The sequence below is a fragment of the Mangifera indica genome, chromosome 6, assembly GCF_011075055.1.
Source record: "Mangifera indica cultivar Alphonso chromosome 6, CATAS_Mindica_2.1, whole genome shotgun sequence".
Lineage (NCBI taxonomy): Eukaryota > Viridiplantae > Streptophyta > Magnoliopsida > Sapindales > Anacardiaceae > Mangifera > Mangifera indica.
Window position 1 is genome coordinate 6490504 of NC_058142.1, and position 22033 is coordinate 6512536.

At 33.5% G+C, this 22033-nt stretch overlaps 1 protein-coding gene across 4 annotated transcripts; it reads left to right on the forward strand.

The window, feature by feature from the left end:
* The first annotated feature begins 530 nt into the window (after nucleotides 1–530).
* On the forward strand, nucleotides 531–16899 carry LOC123218148 (regulator of telomere elongation helicase 1 homolog). 4 transcript variants are annotated; one of them, XR_006502632.1, is made up of 25 exons: nucleotides 531–705; nucleotides 1335–1591; nucleotides 1928–2076; nucleotides 2810–2891; nucleotides 3041–3188; nucleotides 3296–3449; nucleotides 3851–4134; nucleotides 4277–4322; nucleotides 5273–5414; nucleotides 5507–5661; nucleotides 6249–6340; nucleotides 6770–6868; nucleotides 6962–7030; nucleotides 11697–11783; nucleotides 12359–12418; nucleotides 12513–12643; nucleotides 13208–13265; nucleotides 13333–13438; nucleotides 14327–14388; nucleotides 14489–15070; nucleotides 15186–15331; nucleotides 15999–16108; nucleotides 16203–16349; nucleotides 16437–16522; nucleotides 16604–16899. XR_006502632.1 is itself a non-coding variant. In XM_044639395.1 (23 exons), the coding sequence occupies exons 1-22, from the start codon at nucleotides 604–606 to the stop codon at nucleotides 16063–16065; spliced, it is 3078 nt and encodes a 1025-aa protein (XP_044495330.1). In that variant the 5' UTR covers nucleotides 531–603; the 3' UTR covers nucleotides 16066–16108; nucleotides 16203–16899. The 4 variants fall into 4 exon arrangements, 1 of the variants encoding a protein (XP_044495330.1); XR_006502630.1 differs by having other exon boundaries at nucleotides 16203–16522; XR_006502631.1 differs by having other exon boundaries at nucleotides 16437–16899.
* Nucleotides 16900–22033: the final 5134 nt, after the last annotated feature.

Genomic DNA, 22033 nt, shown 5'->3' on the forward strand with positions numbered 1-22033 from the left:
TAGTAGCATATATTTTCTTTTACCAATATATATTTATACTCTTATACACTTGTAACAAACTTATTCGAGTCATCTCAAAATTTAATTATTATTATTATTATAATATATTTTATATAAAATTTTAAGATATGAATATTTATTGGTAATAAAAAATCACGTCGATAATTAGTTTAAATGATATTTGTGGTAGTAAGAAAAGTGAACAGTGTCAATATGGCTTTTGCACTTGGATTCACATGTATATTTTTGACAAATATTTAAAAATAGTAAAAAATTGATATTTGCTGAAAGAAAACATAAATATGGTAGCTCTCAATTCTTAACCCTCGAAATTGTCATTTAATTTAATTTCTCAAATATAAATTTAGAAAACCTTTGAGGGGGGAATCGGTTACTCAATCAAAACGAGTCCAGTGTTAACTTATTTAAAATATATGAAAAAGCATTATAGAAAAACAAATTAAACGATGTCGTTTCACTGTTACGGCTAGTGGCGGGAAAACGCCTTTGTGACTTCCGTAAAGTTCCCTGTTACTAGGGTTTATAGCAAAATCCAACCAAACTTTGCCCTCACTTACTCGGAATCCAAACGGAGAAAGAACAATGCCTACTTACAAAATCAGAGGTATTGATGTAGATTTTCCGTACGAGGCATACGATTGCCAACTCGTTTACATGGACAAAGTCATACAGTCTCTGCAAAATGTGAGTTCTAAAAATGCTGCATCCTCATTTGTGTCGTAAAAGAGTTCACCTTTTTAATCACCAGTTCCATAGGAATAACACTTAACTGTACTATTATTGATGCACTGATGTTACAGGAAATGACGTCGTTCTGGTTTAATCACGTAAAGTAACATTTGCATTGGCTGTTGTTAATATGCAGTTGATTCAAATTGATTTTTTTTTTAAAATTTTTAGTATTTAGTTATTTTTAATTTCATTTTTTTCCTGTTTGGGGAAACATGCTATGTTATTGGCAGATTAGAAATTTATGTTTTTGAGTTGTAATTTGTGATAGTGTGTGCAGTTTGCGCTTTAACTTGTTATAGTAAAAATATTATGATTTGGGTATGTGATTGCAAGGTGCTTGGGCGAATTTTGACACATTTTGGAGAAACTGACAGAAATTTGTTAATAGGTGATTATTAATGTTGTCTAACTGCTAGGCATTGAATTGATGCTGGTTGTTGGAGTTTAGGATATGCAGAAAATTTATGGTGCTCTCAAACTTGGGAAGCAATTTATTTGAGTATTTGGAAAATTATGTACTTCTACTGCATCATCAGATTATAATGCTATGTCCAGTAATACATTACCATGCAATATGGCAGAAATGTAATGCACTGTTGGAGAGTCCTACTGGAACTGGGAAAACGTTGTGTCTTCTCTGTGCCACGTTGGCTTGGAGGAAGAGTTTGGGTGATTTCAATACTTCCAGGACTGAAAAGGGTGAACAGGTTGCTGGGAGCCAGTCATTGGAGGGTTTGTCACAATCCAAGGCATCTAAGCTTCCTAAAATAGTTTATACATCACGCACTCACAGCCAACTCCGGCAAGTGATTCGAGAGCTAAAAAGAACTATCTACAGGTCAGATCATACATTCAAAGTGATTGCTCTTATAATTATTAGCTTCAGCATTGAATAGACCTCCTGGATCCATATTTACTTGTTTATTTCTTGATTCTTATAGATAGTCACACTTATGATGTTAATTTAACATATGTTGATTTGACATGCACTTGACATGAAATCTTTTCTTATATAAACCATAAGTTAACAAATATTGTGTACTGTTATTTCTATATTTTTCCAAAGTGAAACTTTGCTGTTTATTCAAGGGTATAAACAAAGAATCTTAAATTGCTACTAAGTTGGTTTTGCTATGTGGTTTTCTTATCTCAGAATGTTATCTGGATTTTGCAGGCCCAAAATGGTTATATTAGGATCTCGAGAGCAATTTTGCATCCATAAGGAAGTCAGTTTGCTTCGTGGAAGTGCACAAAACAATGCCTGCAGATTCCTTTGCAAAAAGGGCTCAAGGCGTTACTGCAGTCACCATAATCGCACTGCCAGTAATTATGATTTTTATCTGTGCACTTGTTCAAGACTCTCTTTTTTTTTTGTCTCTCCAATAGAAACACACACATGGCAATTCAAAGAGGGTGCATGGCTTATTAACTGATTTATTTTTAAATGTTGGAGTTGTCAAAATATGTTTACATGGTCCTAAATTAACAGATGTCAGTTCTTTTGTCACCAGGAGTGACATCATTAAAATATGAATGACTGAAATTGTAAAACATTGCTGGATTTTTTTAGTGCAGCACTAATGCCATGATTTACATTATTCTGTACCTTGTTATAAATGTCCTTACTGAATTATATTTTCATATGTTGAAGAGTATTGATTATGCTATGACTAAAAATGTTTTAACTCCTGAATATGTACGATACCAAACAAAGGGGTTAATCTTCAAAGGAAATTAAAAAAAAAATTTTATGTCACATTTTATAATTATCTCTCTCTCTCTTAATTTCCCTGTGTTAACCACGCATTTTTTACTTTTAGCACAGACAAAAATTGGGTTGTGTTTTTATTTTTATCTAAAATATTGTGGATATGCTTTTGATGATGTTGGCATTTGTGTGATGAGGATCTTATGAATGGTTAAGGGAATAAATTCATATTTGTAAATTAATAATTTCGTGGACCACTCATGCACTTAACACCATTTCTTTTTGTTTTAATTTTGTAATTACTGCAATCACTCTTGACTCCAATTTGTTTCTATTCTTCTATTGTAGATTATTTGAAGAACAATCTTCACATTGGAGATGAACCTATTGACATAGAGGATTTGGTCAATATTGGACGACAATTTGGACCGTAGGTTTTTCTAGCTGTGTTATCCCTTCATGCTAACATATTCTAGATAGTTTGCTTCTTAAAACTAAGTTTCTTGTATAAGAACCGTTGCCTCTGCTGGTGGCGTGGAATGGTTTGCTTTCATTTTGTTTAATGCTTGTTTCTTGTAGGTGTCCATATTTTCTATCCAAAGAGCTCCACTTGGTTGTTGATATCTTATTTGCACCCTATAACTATCTTATTGATCCTGGGTATAGAAGAGGTCTTGGCCTGAACTGGGAGAACAGTATACTTATATTTGATGAAGCTCACAACCTGGTAAGGTGAAAAGATTATGAGAACTATGTTAACATAAATTAAGCAGATTTAGTGACTTGTAATATAGTTACACATATAGCTGCTCAGATGATAGGAATACAATGCAGGAAAGTTTATGTGCAGAAGCAGCCTCCTTTGACTTGCATCCTGGGCTTCTTACAGCTTGCATCTCTGAAGCAAATAATTGTATTGACCTTTTGTCAAATAGGGAACATTCAAATGAAAAATTGTCAAAGCCTGAAGATTTTGCTGTTCTTAGAGGTATCTGTCATTGGTATCATGAAACTGTTTTAGATTTTATGCATAAAATTTTCTAGCCTTCTAATGCTATTACGATCTATAATTCACTCTCAATTGTGTATAAGGATTGTTGTACATACCCTTTTCTACCGACTCTTTGTTTATAATCTTGTTTTTACCACTATTTCATCTCACTGTTTTGTACTGCCTTTTTGTTAGCCATAAAATATAAACTGTTTCTTATAAACAAGAAAAGAAACAAACCATATGCCAATCTGGAATCCATTGTATATTCTTTGTTCTATTAACTCAGGTTAATCATTCATTTAAAATTTTTTTTGCCATTTTTTCAAGCACTCCTATGCTCATCTTTGTTTTACTTCACACTGTCATATTTCTTAATGAGTTATGATATCTTGTAGCACTTCTTCTGAAGCTTCAGAAGCAAATTTCTGAGGTGCCCATTAATTCCAAGGAGTTGGGATTTACTAAGCCAGGGCCATACATCTATGAACTACTTGCTGATCTGAATATCACAAAAGAAACGGTCTCTAAGCTCATTGATATAATTAAGTTCGCTGTTGAACTTCTTCAAGAAGATAAGCTGCAGAAGGGGTTGGACAATGCCTGCAGGCTACAGAGCATTATTGACATCCTGAATATTATCTTTAGAGATAACGGGATTGCTCATGCAACATTCTATCGTGTAAGCTTTAAACTCATGAATGTTTGCTCATGGCACAGCCAAGTTCAGATATTATGGATTTTCTCTGTAAATATAAATTTTTGTTGATGTCATGCTTAAATGAATTATGTATCAGATTCTAAACTATTGTTTGTCATTTTAGGTTCATGTGCAGGAAGCCGACACAAATGCTGCAGATGTTTTGAAAGGTAAAATGGATACTTATTTATTTTGATATTTTGGTATGACACTTCTGTTTCTTGTGTTTCATTAGCATTACAGGTTCTCATATTTCATAGTCTCTTGGGTTCAGAAATTTCTTATTAATCTTTCTGAACAAGTTTGCAACATAAACATGTGAAATAAACTTTCTTGCATGATTAACTTATAGTTAATAATACTTTCCTATGGGATCTCGCATGCGATCCTTTTCTTGAAGAATAAAAGTGGTACACCTTATATAGTAAGATCTTCCTAGTTATCTTAGTTTAAATAGTAACTTAATGAAGCAAGAAATAAATGCAATATGGCTGTTTACTGTAGGTGGGAAGATACAGAAGGGGTTAGCAGTGCTTAAGTAGGTAATATGATATAGGTATTAAGGTAGTGGGTTGGGGATATTAATTGACATTGTTGTTTGAAAGTTCAATAAAGCAATAAGATCATGTTTTCAGGATTATTAGCAATTCATGTTTTACATGATGTTAGCTTGCTCTTGGTTTCCCCCAAAAAAAAACAAGAACATGTTGCTAAACAGAAGTGGGAACATCAGTGTTCAAAGCATTTGTCTGTATTCCTCTTGAATTTAAATGATGAGAAGAGAGAAAGATTAGAAAGTGAAGAGAATATTAGAGATGGTGGTTCCAAAAGCCTTCCAGTTCTCTTAGAAATGACCTTGAGTTCCCATAAATCAAAATTTTTGCTTCTTGGGAACCAAATTGAATTTAAAAAAACAGTGAGACTGAATTTGGTTGGCAAAATGATAGACTGCAAGTCATCTGGTTATAAATTCCTGATGCTATTGGTCTTTTTCCATTATTTGTTTTTGACAAATACACAATGCATAACCCCTTTGTGATAACCGCTTGACTGTTTGAATAATCTTACTGTTGAAGACTCATGGTCATAAGTGGATATCTCTGTTATTGTGGCTGTGCAGGTAAGGCTTCGAGGACCCTCAGCTGGTGGTGCTTTAATCCTGGAATTGCAATGCAAGAGTTCTCTGTGATGGGTGTTGGCTCTATTATATTGACTTCTGGGACATTGTCACCTATGGATTCATTTGCACAGGAATTGAAATTGTTAGTCACTTCAATACTGATTGTATTATTAAATTTGGTCATTTTATGACTTTGATAATAGCTAAATGGAAAAATTCTTCTGGCCATTGCAGGGATTTCCCTGTGCGATTGGAAAATCCTCATGTCATATCCTCAAATCAGATATGGGCTGGAGTTGTACCTACTGGTCCTTCGGGTTACTTTTTAAATTCCTCTTATCGGAATCGAGATTCTCTAGAATACAAGCAAGAGCTTGGAAATGCAATCGGTATGTAACATGTACAATGCATATTGATAATCTGATGCTGCTTTTGTCATTATCATAGCAATGATCTGGATGCTGATATGTGGAAAGGGTGATGAGAACCTTTCATTCCAAACAGCTTTTGCTTTAATACATCTCAATAATTGTTATCGTTATGAATTCCAATCTTGGAATTTATAGTCCTGAAGGAATAGAGGGAACTGGTGGCCCTTACACAATACATGCATTGGGAGAATTTCTTTGCTTGCTTGATTAAAACAAGAGAAAGTGTAAGAATTTAAAGATGATACTGCAGTGTACATGGACATGATAAATGCAAAGTTTGAATCAGTTCTGGCTGTATTTTGATATCTCTTGATATTAGGGCTCATAACAGTAAAATAGTTTTCTTATAGAAGGTTTTATTGCATTCATAAGATCAAAAAGGTACAAGGACTTCCAATTCTTAAATATCTAATGCATTGCACCTAAATTTGGCTATTAGTTTTACTCTTTGACATACAAAAGGCAAAAAAATAATTGTCCACATTACTGATGAGTGGTGATTTATGTTTGACTATCTGCCAAATTTCTTGAACACCTTGTTGCAGTCAATATTGCTCGTATTGTACCTGATGGACTCCTCATATTTTTTCCATCATATTATCTTTTGGACCAATGCATTGGGTGCTGGAAAAATATGGTAAGGCATCAAACACAGTTAAATGAAGAAGTGTGTTTTGTTGTTATTATTATTATTTTCTCTTTAAAAAATGAATTGTCTCTTAGAACTTGTAATAGCCAGGACAAAAGCAATTAACCAAACTCTATTCTGGATGGTTGCATGTGCTGTATTTCTTAAGGCATCATTGCCTTTGTTGCCTTAACTATAAACATGGTTGAAACCTGGTTTCGCAGTTATCTAAAGATTTTCTAATATCACATATAAAGGTCCAAAGCTTTCACAAGCCTTTAGCTTTTCTTGCTAATGACATCAACCAACACTTCCAAAGTATCTTACTTCCTTGTCGTGAAGTTGCGACTAGCCTTTTTTCAACATTTAGATTCACCCACAAAACAAGTGGACTCGTTTGTTTTTGTCTTTATACAAATTATGTTTTTATTTTTGCAGAGTCATGGAAATTTAACAACAATATGGGAAAGAATCTGCAAATATAAGAAACCTGTTGTGGAACCGAGACAATCGACATTGTTTCAATTGGCAATTGAGGTGCAAAAGCAAAATACACATTTAATCACCATTCTTCTATGATTAAATGTATTTTTAACCTTAGATAGTCTTGTTTGATTTTCTTCATTGCAGGACTATATGGCTAAGTTGAGGGACCCCTCAACTTCTGGTGCAGTATTTTTTGCTGTATGTCGTGGAAAGGTATTTTCATAGACTTCATAACAAATATCAATACCTCTATGTTAATATCTTGTAGACATTTGTGTATTGTATTTAGTTGAGGAAAGTGAACACTTTTTACTTTGAAGCCATAAATTACCACGAATGGAGGTCCACTTGCTCAATCAGCCTAGCAAATCTCCCACAATGCATAGTATGGGCAAGAATTGAATAAAAGAAACTCAACAACTCTGGATGTATTTATAGCCAAATCAACAAATAAACTAGTAAACCAAAGAAGTGCATTGCAAATACCAACCCAATAAAAGGCAATAAGCAACCAAAAAAAAAAAAAAAAGAAAATATGCTAATAACAAAGATGTTAGCTCTCACAAGGCACCAACCCCTTTTCCCATTTTCCCCAATTCATGCTTGCCTCCTCTTCCCTTTTTCCCCTTTTGTATTGTTGCTTTTTGTCCCTCCTTGTTGGAGCCTTTAATGCTCCCCACGTGTAAGACATTTTATGCTCCAATAACTAATTATGCCACCTCATTGCAAGGGAGAGTTCCTTTGTGTGAGCTCTTATGCTTCTTCTTGTATGCCTTTGTAATGAGAGGCCTATCGATACCCTTCCTAAAAAGTGTCAATGTCCCCAAGGTGAAGGTTGGAAAATTGTTCTTTGATGATTTCAACACACGTCCTCTTTCTTTGCCTTCATCTTTTCTTGCTCTTACCAAGGTTAGTCATCCATAGTCAACACCAAAATTTATAAGCTTTGATTTACACCCTCTATATGCCACATTAAACATCATCTTTGTAGCTTCTTTGAACTCATCTATAAAACGCAAACCTTCCATAAACAATGCATTCGTTACCGCATTAGAGTATTCTCCTTTTTAACCATGTCCTCAAACAAACCTTTAACTTTCTCTGTGTCACCCTTTCGACACAAAAGCCAATAAGACTATTATAAGTCACAATTCTTGGTTGAACATTTCTCTTAAGCAAACATTTCAACAAACACTTTACAAGCATCTAACCAATCGCCCTTTTGTAACCATCCTTTGAACATTATATTAAATGAATTCAAATTTGAGCTAAAACCTATTTTTATAAAAACTACCAAACTTGTCCTTAGCATTATGAAACCTATCATTATCAATAAGTACGAAAAACATTTTTTTTAAAGACTATAATGTACAAAAACTGTAAAAAGAAACTATTTTTGGAAGAATTCAATGGCCTCATCAACCAAATAAATCTTCCTAAAATGTTGAATCAAAGCAATGAAAATGGTTTCTTTACAATGAGTACTATAATCTTGGATGTAATAAAAAACTGTTTTAACTACCTCAAAATGGTAAGCACGTGTTGGTTTGTAAATAGGAGAAGTATATAAAGGGTAATCATGTTTAGAGCCCTTCTGGTGATGCTTGTGGGAGAGGGACAAGGCCTTCTTGGGATTGAGTTTTCATTTCACATTGGTTACCAATGGTTTGGGTTTTCATGGCCATTTGTTGAATTTTTTATTTTGTTTTAATTTCGGGGTAGTTGTGATTAAGGGTGTGGGTTTTGCCAACATCGTCTTGACAATCCCTACCATTGGTAGAGATTGCCCATAATAGATGATGTATGATATTGAAATATGCAACAAAAATTTTTGAGTTGAATTTTCATGAGTAACAATACCCAAATCCCTCACAAAGATAACAAGTGCAAAGTGAAGTGTGTTGTCATTACCCCACATATGGGGACCATGATTCTCAAACATGCCAAACTCTCCCCCATTGTTAGAGATGATATCAAACGAAATTCTTATATTAAAACCCAATCTAGCTCCAAAGGCCAGTGACTTAGCTATCGTTGCTATATGAACTCCAACAAGCAATTGATTAACCATCTTTTTTTATCACCACAATCCCTTTTAATAATATAAAGCTTCTCACTTATGGTGGAAGAACTAATCTTGCCTTTATAAGGGCTTTATTTGCGCCAACAACTATTTTTGAAAGCTCTCCCATGGATGCCCTTTTAACATGGAGAATACGAGCATCTGCCAATTTCAAATTCTTGCCTTAAACAACTGGAATGGAAGTAAAAATCGGGTGGAGTTGTTGCTATTGGTCTTGAGGAGTGATCAGGCCGATAAAAAGAGGCTCGACTCTTATTTAAAGTGTTGAGCCGATTTGGAGATAATCGGCTGTAATTAAGCCCAACCTAGTCCAACGCTTCTTACCCTTTTGAAGGCTCATTGGTCATCACGTCCAATTCCACTTTCGATAGTAGAGAACCAAAGCAGCAATCGTTTCCACAAAGACTCTCCAATTTCCCAATTTTTTCAATGTATTTTTTTCCAATATTCTCAATTTCTCATGGAAATCGTTCTTTGAACTTAGTGTTTGATTTATTTGACCCGATGAGGAGCTTGTTTTGCTCATCATAAAGAGCTACACTTGGTGGATAGAGAATGTGTCTTGGAATTCCAAAATCATTTGTGACTTCAATCATAGATGTGCAAAATATGTTGAAAATGAACTTGACAAGTTGGCATGAGTTGTCGGGGGTGAGTCAATGTGAATAAGCTTAGTAACGACTTCTTTGACATTTTATATATTCAAGGAGTTTGTTCAAGAAGATGATTTTTATAGGGAAAGATCAACATTGAGAAATTGTAGGTAGGGGTTGTCCTTGGTGTAATGGGTCATTTCATGATGAAGGATAGTGGTGGAGAGGCGATGGTGAGTTTGAGGATTATGGGAAGTTTCTCTTGGGGCTTGGAAGAGTTGAAGGAAATGGGTCAAGTCAAAGGTGGATTGAATGAATTTCTAGTTGGGTTGGTTGGGTTGGATGGGCTAATTGGAATCAGGTTGGGCTGGTTTGATTTGGGGTGATTAATTGATAATTTGGTTGAGTCAAATATAAGTGGGTGGGTTCATATTGTTGAGTCTTAGGATAAACTAGCTTGGTTGCGGTGGTTCAGGTTTGTTGGTTGGGCTTGGATTGCTAATAAGAGAGTAAGCGTTGGTGTATTTGGGTTGGTGTGGTAATTGGTTGGGTGTATGTGGGTTGAAGTGATTGTGGGTTTGATTGGGTTTGTGTTTGAAATTTAGGTGTGTAATCGAGTTTGGGCATATGTTGTAATTAAAGGGTACGGGGGTTGGATGTTGAGTGGACATGGGCTGGGTAGTATAGGTGGGTTGAGTTTTGTTTTGGTTAAAGGAGTTGAAAGAGTGGGTTTGGGATTAGGTAAATGAGTTTCTAGATTGAGTCGGATTGATATAACTTTTATCTTCTTTCTTTCTTTCTTGTCTCCTTCTCCCATCATGCCCAGCTCCACCTCTATCGCTGTCAATGTATTGTTGGATTCTACCGGTTGAATGCTAAAAACTATTGATTTCTCCTTTTGGTCATCGAAATCTACCATCTTGACTAGATTGACTTTTCTCTACTCTTGATTCTCTTTGATCACAATCCGGATGGCATCCTCATTCGATCCACCATTATCCACAAGTAAAATTGCCAATGACTTGAATCTACAGTCATAATTTAGTCCATATTTGCTCTTACATTGAAGACAAATCCCCTTCTCCCCCATAGCCCGAGCTTCTGTTTTCATGAGGTGCCAGACCAACAAACACCTTCCTCTCTCATCCTTCACGAAATTGAATTTGCCCATCCATAGAGTTGCAATAGCTTTGATACTACTTGATAGAGATTCACCCACTCAATCAAATAGATCTTCCACAATACACACAAGAAGCAAGAATTGAATAAAAATAACTCAACAACTCCAAATGTATTTATAGCCAACTCTACATATTCAAATAAACCAATAAACCAGATAAGTGCAGTGCAAATAGCAATGCAGTAAAAGACAATAAGCAATAATAAAGAAAAAATATGCTAACAATGGAGGTGTTAGCTCCTCTGCAAGACAGCATCTCCTTTTCCTGATTTCCCTAATTCATGCTTGCTCACTCTTTCCTCTTTTGTATTGTTCTTTTTGTCCCTCCTCATTAGAGCCCTTTATGCTCCCTATGTGTAAGGCTCTTTTTTCTTCAATTACTAATTCTGTCGCCTCATTGCAAGGGAGAGTTCCTCTGTGTGAGCCCCCATGCATTTTCTTGAATACCTTTTTAATTGGGGGCCAAACACTTGGCAAGCATCAAGATGATCTATTTTCATAAAATCTAAAATGTCTTAGTTCCAAACACATATTAGTGTCCATGTGGATCCAAACACATACAAACACCATGTGCATCTAAAGACATGATCAACTAATTTGTTTTATGCATTGCACATTAGCCAATATGATTGTGTCACCATACTTTGTCTAAGAATATGTTATTGAGTGGATCCCTTTCCGAATGCATCAAGATCTATAGCTATGATTAATTTATGAAACCCTTAGTTGTGTCTTGTTTGTTCTTTTGCTTAAATGTGTCTCATTTAAAAACTTTTACTATAGTATACATTGTGTAGGCTCTTTCTTGAAATGCTTTTTTAATTGCAATAGTAAAAATTTTGTAGTTAAACATTATAATACTTAACCAGAGGAGTTCTGAGGGCTTAAATTAAGTTGCTGTGTATATGCCTGGAAAGTATATATCAAAATGATATCTTGTAGGAATTTTCTCGAAATATTCTTTTTATTGCAAAATGTCCCATGTTCACCTTTGGTTTATGCTTCCTATCTTTTATATGTCAGGTGAGTGAAGGATTGGATTTTGCTGACTTTGCTGGAAGAGCTGTTGTCATTACTGGTATGCCATTTGCTACACTGACTGATCCTAAGGTATGGCTATCCTCTAGCCCTTTGCTTTGATGAGTCTGCTAGCTTTATATGCTGTAGTTTCCAAGATCTTAAAGTGGAATTATTAAAATTACATAAAACCATCATATTCTAAAATTTGACTTGTTATCAAGTAAGTAAGAAAAGAATTACATGTCAAATTTCTAGGTTGCTGGATCTCAGCTAATGGTTTCATATATTGTCAATGATTAACATTCCTTCAAAATTTTTTAACTTTTGGGAAGATGTGCTGACTACTTATCTAGTTATATTACCTGTAGCAATCATTTATCATTTTTTTGGGGAAAAGATCAAAAGAATTATTGATGTCCAGACAGTGGAAAGTAAAGGTTTACTTTGGGTCACTTAGCTTTTATCCTTTTTATATAACTTCACATTGGAAGTATTCATTATTGGTTTGAATTATTCATGTAGATTTAATTGTTGACAACATGTGAAATTTAATTTTTGTTGCAATTGAAGTTCAAGCTTTAACTCCTTCTGTTCCATTTTCTATTATAGTAATATAGGTTTTATGATTTTATCTTTGCCTTTATTTTTAATTTTTTATATGACAGGTTCGTCTGAAACGTGAGTACTTGGATCTACAGGCACAATCACAGAGACAAGGATATAAGGTGCTGCTAACCATGCATTATATTAAATATCTATTTCAATTAATGGACCATCTCTCTTCCCCCATATTTAGAGCAATCGTGCTACTTTGATTAGGGGCTAAAGTTGCCAGTCCTGACTGGAGAAGACTGGTACAATCAACAAGCATCACGGGCCGTAAATCAGGCTATTGGACGTGTGATTCGTCATCGCCATGATTATGGGGCAATTATCTTTTGTGATGAAAGGTTTTTCTTTTCTACTTTAGTCTGAATACAACAAACTGTGTATACATTTTTTAGAAAGACCAATCAAATTGTAGCTTATATAAAATATCTTTTTATGTTGTTCCCTCCAACATTTGGTTTCAAAATCTTGACTAAGAATCCAAGTTTGATTCTAATCTTTATGTGCAAAATTGCTGTGCTAATTTTCTGTGCAATTTTCAAGCTACTTTCATTATGTATTGGATAGTTTTCAGAATTTGTTATGAATCATAAGCATTGGATTCCGAAATGATTGATTAGAACCATTTGCTGGTGCGAACACATGGAAGTTATTTAAGGATTTGTTTGATGTTTAATATAGATGGTTTACTCTTTAAGTGTTAACATTTGTCTCTGGTTAATTTATATTTGAACAATATGGGAGCTCCAGTTGTCAAGAAAATTCCCTAAGATAACATAATTCTGCTTAAAATTTCATTGTCTACTTTTGATCCAAGTGTCATTCCTAATTCAACTGTCAGTTTAGATCTGTGCCATACATTTTAACTTCTGAGGCTCTTGATTAATTTTCTGAGTGGCTAATAGGTTTGCACATTCAAATCGCCAATCTCAAATATCACGTTGGATACAGCCTCACATCAAGGTAATATTGTGCAAATTTCATGACAATCAGTTGCTATAAATATAACTTAACACATTTCTACTTGCAGTGTTACTCCAAATATGGGGATATGGTTTTTATGCTCACCCGGTTCTTCCGAGATGCAGCAATTTCTTTACCTACAAACCTCAAGTCAATAAAAATTAAAGACATGGGTAAATTATATTCTTGTTGTAATGTTACTTCGTTTCATGCTTTTATTCCCCTTTATTTTTTGGGAGTTTGTGGGCAGAAGCCACTTTGACCTGAAATTCATATACAGCATTAATCCATGGAAAATATTTATTAATATTTGAACTATGTATTGGTTATCTGATACCCTTAAATGCTTATGACTGTGTGACTAACTTTAGTTTTGTAAAAATTCCTAATTTTGAACCTTGTTCATCATGTTTTCTGAGCTAAATTCTTGTAGAATTATTTATCTAAAAGTGTTTAGGGTTGAATACAAGCTTTATGGCAAAGAAGTTTAAAAATAAATTATTTTCTCTGCAAAAATATAAGATAATCTTGCAAGCTTTGTGAATTAATCAATTCAGTGTTGTCTTCTTGTTACAAGTCTGCTGATTGAAACAGAAGCTCTTGGCAGAAGCTAGGCAATCTTCTTTGTATCATAAGGATGCATATATCAATTATCTACCAATCAGAGCATCTAAGTGCATCTATCCTTGTCTACTGTTTACATTTTTAAGAAATCAGTGTATGTTGAAGGTTTTCCCATTCTATTTTAACTGCAACACCCACCCTTATGATATCACTTTTGCTTGCTATTGAATGGAGAAGTGCGAGGTTCATCAAATACTGTTCATATATATTGGAAAAAGACTGATGCAATGTGCACATTATAATGAGTATTAATCCAAGTATCAATAATGATGTGTCACGGTCTAGAAGATGATATGTTTCATATATGACAGTTGTCTCAATATGGCACTATGTTTTGGGCCAAACCAATTATCTTTTTATTTTTCATCAAAGATCTGAATTGTTCTTTCTAATACAAGTCATATGTTCAGAAGCTATTTGTCAATGCCATTTTACAGGAAATGAAAGAGAAACACAATATCCCCTGGATAAATCCTACCCAGAAAAGATTCTTACTCTGGTAAATTTAATTGTTTTGTCAGTATGTGTTCATATTTTGAATTGTCTGTCTCACTGTATTCTCTGTATGAACTGTTATTCTTTGTGATATTTAATTGCAGAGTGCAGCTGTGGATCGATCTTACATATCTTCTTCTGAAGTCAAAAGAAGCAACAGTTCAAGCCACCTTGAAGTGCTACCTGCCAATCGCTCATCCCTCAGTCCTTTTCAAGCTTCTAATTTAAAAGGTTCAAGTGACCTAGTTCATTATGAGAAAAAAATGTTACACTTTGGGAGGAAAATTACACAATTGCAAAATCATGAAGTGATTGATTTATCTGGTAATTCTTTATTGGATAAAAAGCCAAGGAAAGAGGAAGCAATAGCCCCTTGTTCTATTAAGAAGCGTAAATTACTAAATACTGAGCTTGATGCGTGTATTTCAAATGCCACTGAAATTGCATCTGGTGCTGAAAGTTCAGAATTAAGTTACCCTCTTTATAGAACTTGTTTAGGGAAACATGAAAAACCACAGATTTCTGATAGTAGAAGCAGGCTAAGCGCTGAAGTTTCGGCATTGCCATGTAAGGTTGATGGTACACTCCAGAGGGGAGATGGTGAGTTTCTCAGTCAGAAAAGTGAAGCTGATCAATCTAGTGTTAGTGGTGATGAGAAAACAAAAGGATCTTCATTTCTTATTCAGGTAAAGCTCTAATTATTGTATGAACTACTCAGGTACAGGAACTATGTAGACAGACTAATAACAAGCTATTTTGTTACAGTAGGATCTTTGAAAATCTAAACTCAATTCATGACAGGTTAAAAAAGAACTCAGTGCTACGGAATATAAAGAATTTGTTGGGTTTATGAAGGCACTGAAGTCTAAGGCAATGAAAATTGGTCATGTTCTACAATCAATTGCAGATTTATTCTCTGGGCCTGAGAGGCTTCCTCTTCTGAGAAGGTATTAAGTTATATCTAAACTTCAGTTTAGACTGCGCTGACTTTCACTTTAAAATTTGACCAATGTTTTTAAATACTGTGTTTGCCCACCCCACCACCTTTATTTATATGTCATTACCCTTTTGATTATTTGGGGAATTTTCATATAGAATTATCACATGAATTACTGTAAGTAAAGCTTGCTGCACCTGGTGCAAACCTGAGAGCTTTTGCTGCTGATTATGTTGTGGCACAGAAGTAACATGCCTGCAAGAGCAATTCTATCTTACTTTTTTCATGCAATAACAGACTGACTCTGGACTTCTTTGATATTATTTGAGTGGCATGTTTTGTTTATGCTTTTGTGTAAAGATGCAATGATATTGAAAGCCTTTTAGGTTCTGTCAAACCTTATCAAGGATTTGGTTTCAGTTAACCGCTGCTTGTATGTCCATTATTGGCTAGAACTGTGTTTCTGGGCGTACTGGAATTTTAAGTATGTGCTCTTAAGCCGGAATGGCTTAGTATGAAAAGTTTATAATTGATCTAGACACTAAAAGTGCATGCCTTCTGTCCTGGTTTCATAAATTTTATCACATCTTCATGTATTTTTTGTTTTAATGATCAGATTTTGTAATTTATAACCTTACACAAGTATAATCACTCTCTTCTGTTGTCATTATTGACAGCTTCAAGGATTATGTCCCTGCAAAGTACCATTCTATATATGAGCAGTACCTTCCTACAAATGGTTGAATTCTCCATGATAAGACAAGGAACCCTAAACAAGACCCTGAAAGTGAGCCATGCACATTCTTTGGCTTGATAACTTTGTTTTATATTTTTGCTTTCATAGCCCTTTCATGAATTTAGTTATATATTTTGATTTTCAGGGCTTTTGGTCTAATCGATTTTGTGTGAGAAGTAAGCTACCTTGGCTTGAAGGATTTAAGGCTTGCCAGCCTTAAATGACACAAAGTAACGGAATGTCTGGCTTGCTTTATCCATTGTCCGAACTAGTGTGCCACTCTCATCTCATGGTAAGAGACCATGTTCATAAAACAATATGTTCATAGATGTAATGGAAGAAGATTAGGTGTAAAGATCTTCATTGATCTTACTCACAGCCCTTATAATGCAAGAGCTATTTGGGTTGCTGGCTCACCACAATGATGCAGAAGAAGGGATCAATGATTTTGGTTAATTTCACCAGGTACTCGCATATATTTATTTCTTAAGCTGATATTGTGGTGAAATATTTTGAAGTCTGATGTTCCTTCCTGTAATATTTCAGACTACCAGGGAAAGGAAGGATTTCAAAGTATACTAAGGGATAAAAAAAAGCATTGTGGCTGCTTATATTACTAGTATTAGAAATGTTTAATGCGTAGATGAAGATACAAGTTAATACTTGATAATAGAGCTACATGTTCCTACAATGATTTGTCATAAGAGACCACTTAACTTCCTTTTCTTCTAGGCCCTTGAGAAAGTTTCTTTTTTGGTACAACCCACCAATAAAACCATGTTATTGTAAATAATAAAATTATTATACATATTTTGAGTATATAAAATAGGTATACAAATGTATGTTATTATTTGATTAGGTAATTTTAAATTAAAGATAAAAGAAATACTCAATTGCATGATTACATTTCATTTGTATAGTCATTTTCTATACATGAAGTGCGTGTACACATAGCATTGCTCTTTGTTACCTTCCAATTGCATGGTTGTATGCATACCGTGGTAGGATTTTTTTTTTTTTTAATGTCCAAATTATGATACAATCTAATAAATTTGGTAGGAGAGTTGTTCTTAACTCTTTTCATCTTAATCCCGAGTGTTATGATGATTACAAAAACAAGCAAAATGTTCTAACTTGTTTAAGGTATGATTTAAGTCATGACCAAAATTGACAAATATTTAATAATTAAGAAACAAGTTGATGAATGCATGCAAAAAGATAAGAATGCTCGTTCCAAGTCAAAAGCGATAATTTTTCAAGATATAAAAAATTCAGCACCCATGCCCGGTTGTGCGTTTGACATTTTGAACAAGTTTCAATAGCCTTATGAAACGCACGCCCATTTCACTTAAAGTCTAAATCATTACTTAAAAGTAAAACTGTTCTAACATATGTTTTCCGTTTCAAAAGATATCAACGCAAGAAGAAAGTCAACAAGACAAATGCCTGTTCGTTATTCATGCGCAACCATTCGTCAAAGTTGTTCAAGCAAAGATCTAAGTTGTTTAAGTTCCCTTTAGACTCTCGAACATTTTTTTTAGAAATCAATGAAAGAGGGAACTAGAACACTTGTTCCAAGTTTTGACGCTAAAGAAATCTGAGCGTTGGATAAATGCAACTTTTCAGAAATCTCTTCCCAAGGTCAACGAACAACCGTTCAGAATGCCTAATTGAAATTGAACTTCAATGAGAAAGATGTCACATTGTAGATTAATCATACAAATATTTTCAAGTTTGTTGTTAAAGTTATCTTATATTCAAAAAACCCAATTACATAAATAGACTTAGTTTGTATGTACGAGTCTATACATTAAAACTTGTTTGTATGGTTGAGTTTACATGAAAAAAATTGTACATGTTCTATATGATTTTAAATAATAAAATTATACATACCAATTTTGAATACACAAATAAGTATACACTTAAGATTTGTCATTATGCAATAGAGTGATTTTGAATTAAGAATAAAATAATATCCAATCACGTGATAATACATTAAATATATATTCAGTGTACTTAAAATAGATACATATAGTATTGTTCGATTTCAAAATACGCATACACTTATACATGATTAAATTGTTGATTGCCTTAAAAATGGTAATTTTCATCCTGCAATTTGACCAATATTAAGAATTAATATGTCAATGAATCATGACTGGAATTTGATTTCTTTAATTAACTAGTTTATGAATCATGAAGGGAATTTGAATTCCATGAATTCATGAAACAAAAAATACATAAGTCAACCTTAGCTATGGAATAATGAATCTATTTTAGTATGTTATCTTCTAATATTTCCATCTCCACTATCCATTAGCTGGCCTTGCCAAATATTTATATACCAGAAAGTAGAAAACACTGAGGCCATTTAATTATTTTCCATGTTTGGTGTTTTCTTCTTCAATCCCATATAAAAAAATTTGATTTGCCTGCTTGATTCTTTGATCTACTGCCTAACTAATATTAACCAATTTAATGCAGACAATTATTGATGTTCAATATGGAAATATGGATAGAAAAGTCCTATATAAATGGGTCTTACAAATTTGTTTTAGCATAGAAATTTGAGACTAAAGCCATCAAATAAAATGGAGAAAACTAAAGTCCAGTCTCTTTTGATTGTTTTCTTGGCGTTGGGGCTTCTTTCTGAGCAATATGTAGCTGCCGACTTCTTGAAATGCTATCCTCCTTGCTTAATAAAATGTATGTTTACAAAATTTTCTCGTGATTGTTTTATAAGCTGCATAGGGGAATGCTTGGTCTCCGGCAAGAGCAAAAACTCATTAAAAAGCGAGGACTTTTGCCCCCTTGGTTGTGCCTCCTCCTTGTGCTACAATCTTATGACCAAGGAAAACCTTCAGAAACCAGGAGGTAAGTTATTTGACTTTCCCCATTTATTTATCTGTAAGATTAGAGAATACTAATTATATGTGAAACTATTAATGTTTTTATTGTCAGGGAAAGAGAAACTGGAAGGGTGTTTGAATTCATGCTCAACAAGCTATTGTGCCAAGAATTTATGATTGAGGATGTAAAATATAATTTCCCACCATGTTAATGAATAAAGTTTTGTAATGAAACCTTTTATGTCTCTTGCCACCAGCAAGGATTTGTAATTAAGGTTAAAGGGTTATTGGATAATTACAACCATGTTAATAATAAAAGATTACCTCTTATATTATTTAATAAAAGATTACTGCAATCTCACTATTTCTCATGGGACTCTCATTGTCAAATTTAAGCAGCCTAAACTTGTACTAACTTGGTTGTGTTTACTCAAATTCTATGAATCTTATATATCTCTTTTTGCCAATGCCATAATAATTTGTGTATGTCGTATGTTTAGCCAATGCCATAATAATTTTTTTTTTTCAACTTCGTTCGCAAAAATTTTTCCGGCCAAGTGCTGTATTGTTTTTCACTCAACATAATCCCACATGAACAAGAAGATAAAGGCCTAAACCAGAACTTAAAAACTAAAACGCAGTATGGAGACTTGTATTGAGTAAAAAGCAAACTATTCTTTCGCCTTTTACTGAAGAAAACTGTTTGCTTGCCATTTTTAACGCCATACCTCTTAATTAAGCAGTGTTGGCTTGTCGACCTTAGTTTGTGTGGCAGACAGTTAACCTGGGGATTTGTCACTGGAAGTTTGGATAGAAAATCTTTTGCTTCTGGATTTTTGGCTCCTGCAAACTTGGAATTATTTATTAAAGATTAAATTTATTTTTTCAAAATTTTTCTTCAACCATTATACTTTGGTCAGACTGTAGGTTATCAATTATTGGCACTAGGATGGAGCTCCCTACACAAACGCTAATGTTGCGGCATTCCACTGCTGTGCTGCCTAAATAATTTCCTTGCAAATATATGCAAAATCTACTAAGAGATAGCATGACTTCAAGTAAAGTTATCTAGCTATCTGAAGTTGGATTCTGCAACAGATTGCTGATTTTAGATCCAGCAACTCAATAACCAATCAATTACATATTATCAAAAAATGATCATTTGAAAAGAGCCTTAGTCATTGTATGAAGAGCTGAACTAACAGGACAGGAAGTAACACCTATAATGCATGGACTGGTGTAATAAGAGATACTGAAAAATTGTTTACAATAAAATCATGTGTACCCATTTAAGTATACAAATGTATACACATTTATATGTGTTATAACATGATTGAGTTATTTTAAATTAAGAATAAAATAATATCCAATCATATGATGACACATAGAAATGTCTACACAATTATGTACTTAAAATGGATAGATATAGTATTGTTCAATGGTTTATAACTTAAGTATATATTTAGGATTTATTAGCATCCAATTAAATCTCCGTAGCAATTGGTATCAAAGTTTAGACTCGGGAAACAAAGCGATGGCAGGAGAAAGAGGATCTACTCTAGGGATCTACAAGGTTGATTGAATAAATTATGCATTTTGGAAGATGCCTATTGAACAATGAACCTCATTAGTTCGATTGGCGGTGGTCCACGGGGAAATTTTCTTTTAATTAGAATCTTTCCTTAGCTAATTGCCTAATTCAAACACAGATACTTTTATTATTTGATAATTTAAAAATTAATTAATCTAATAAAATAGACACTACAAAAGTGATAAAGTTACTTTAAGGTTGAAGCAAAAGTTGAAAGATTGGAAGAAATCAACTAATTATGAGCTTATTAAGATATGTTATAATTTACAAATTACCAATGAGATTTGTAAGATGGGAAGACTGAAGAATCCTTTAGAGATTTAGAGATTTTGGTAATGAAGTTTGTGCCCTAGTTCTCTTGGCCTCCTACTAAATTCCCATGAGGCAATAGTTAGTTCAAAAGGTAGTCAGAAACTAAAACTCACTAAGGTCAAGGATTAAATTCTTGCTTGGGAGGTTCAAATGAAAGATTTGGGTGAGACACATGAAATGCTATGAATAATGAAACAATAGGTAGGATATGATATTTGAATCGCGTATCGTATCGTATATAAAAAATCTAATTTTTTGTATCGTGTATCAAATATTCTATCGTATGATACTACTTTTAAAAAATAAAATAATAAAAAAGATTTAATTGATAGATCATCATTTTAGAAAAATATTACAAACATCACCAAAAATTTTAAAATTTTCATATATACCTTTACTATATTATCAATTTATCTAAAAAGTATATCGATTCATATTATCAATATGCATTGTATCATAAGATATGCATCATATCATACTATACATTCAATATATCGTATTAATTCGATATAATTCATAATACATATTGTTTTATATTTGTATCGTATCATATATAAGATATATATTATATATCGTAGGATATTGATAACTATATGTAATACTACAATAAAAATTCAAACAAAGGTAGAAGAAGGAATGAAAGAAGTAAGTCTAGTTTTGGAAAAATACGGTGGTAGAATTGTGAAGATATAGGCCACATACAGAGGAAGAAAAGCAGACAATTTACTTTTATCTGTTGAAAGTCTCATTGGCTCTGGGTTTTAGATTCAAGAGCTTCATTCATTCCGCACCACAGCTCTGGAGACAAGAACCTTTGGATATTGTTGAAGAATAAGAAAATGTTAAAATTTTACGTTGCTAAGCATGAAAGATTCTTTCTTCTTGGTAAGAAAATGTAATTGAAGTTTCTTTTTTTGTTAATTTTTTTTTTAATCTCAATTATGTAGTTGAAGTTAATAGCATTTACTGCAAATTTACCAATGGAACTATTCTTTCGGCCATTTCTAAACAACACCGTCTGCTTGCCACCTTCTACGTTATACCCCTATTTTCGGAGGAGTCGTTGGCTCTAAGCAGCTCCTTCCTCAACAAATCTATAATAAAGCTTCCTTTAAAAATGTATCCACCACTTAACAAATAAATAATATTTGTTTATTATCATCGTTATCATTCTTTCGATAAAATTGAGCTTAACGATACATTTTGCATCTGTGATTAGAGATC

Bases quoted from the DNA above. Each gene is read 5' to 3' on its own strand.
- LOC123218148 (XM_044639395.1), top strand. From the start codon at position 604: ATGCCTACTTACAAAATCAGAGGTATTGATGTAGATTTTCCGTACGAG. The intron at 1,592-1,927 runs GTCAGATCATAC...TGGATTTTGCAG, and splicing joins CTAAAAAGAACTATCTACAG to GCCCAAAATGGTTATATTAG. The intron at 3,450-3,850 runs GTATCTGTCATT...GATATCTTGTAG, and splicing joins AGATTTTGCTGTTCTTAGAG to CACTTCTTCTGAAGCTTCAG.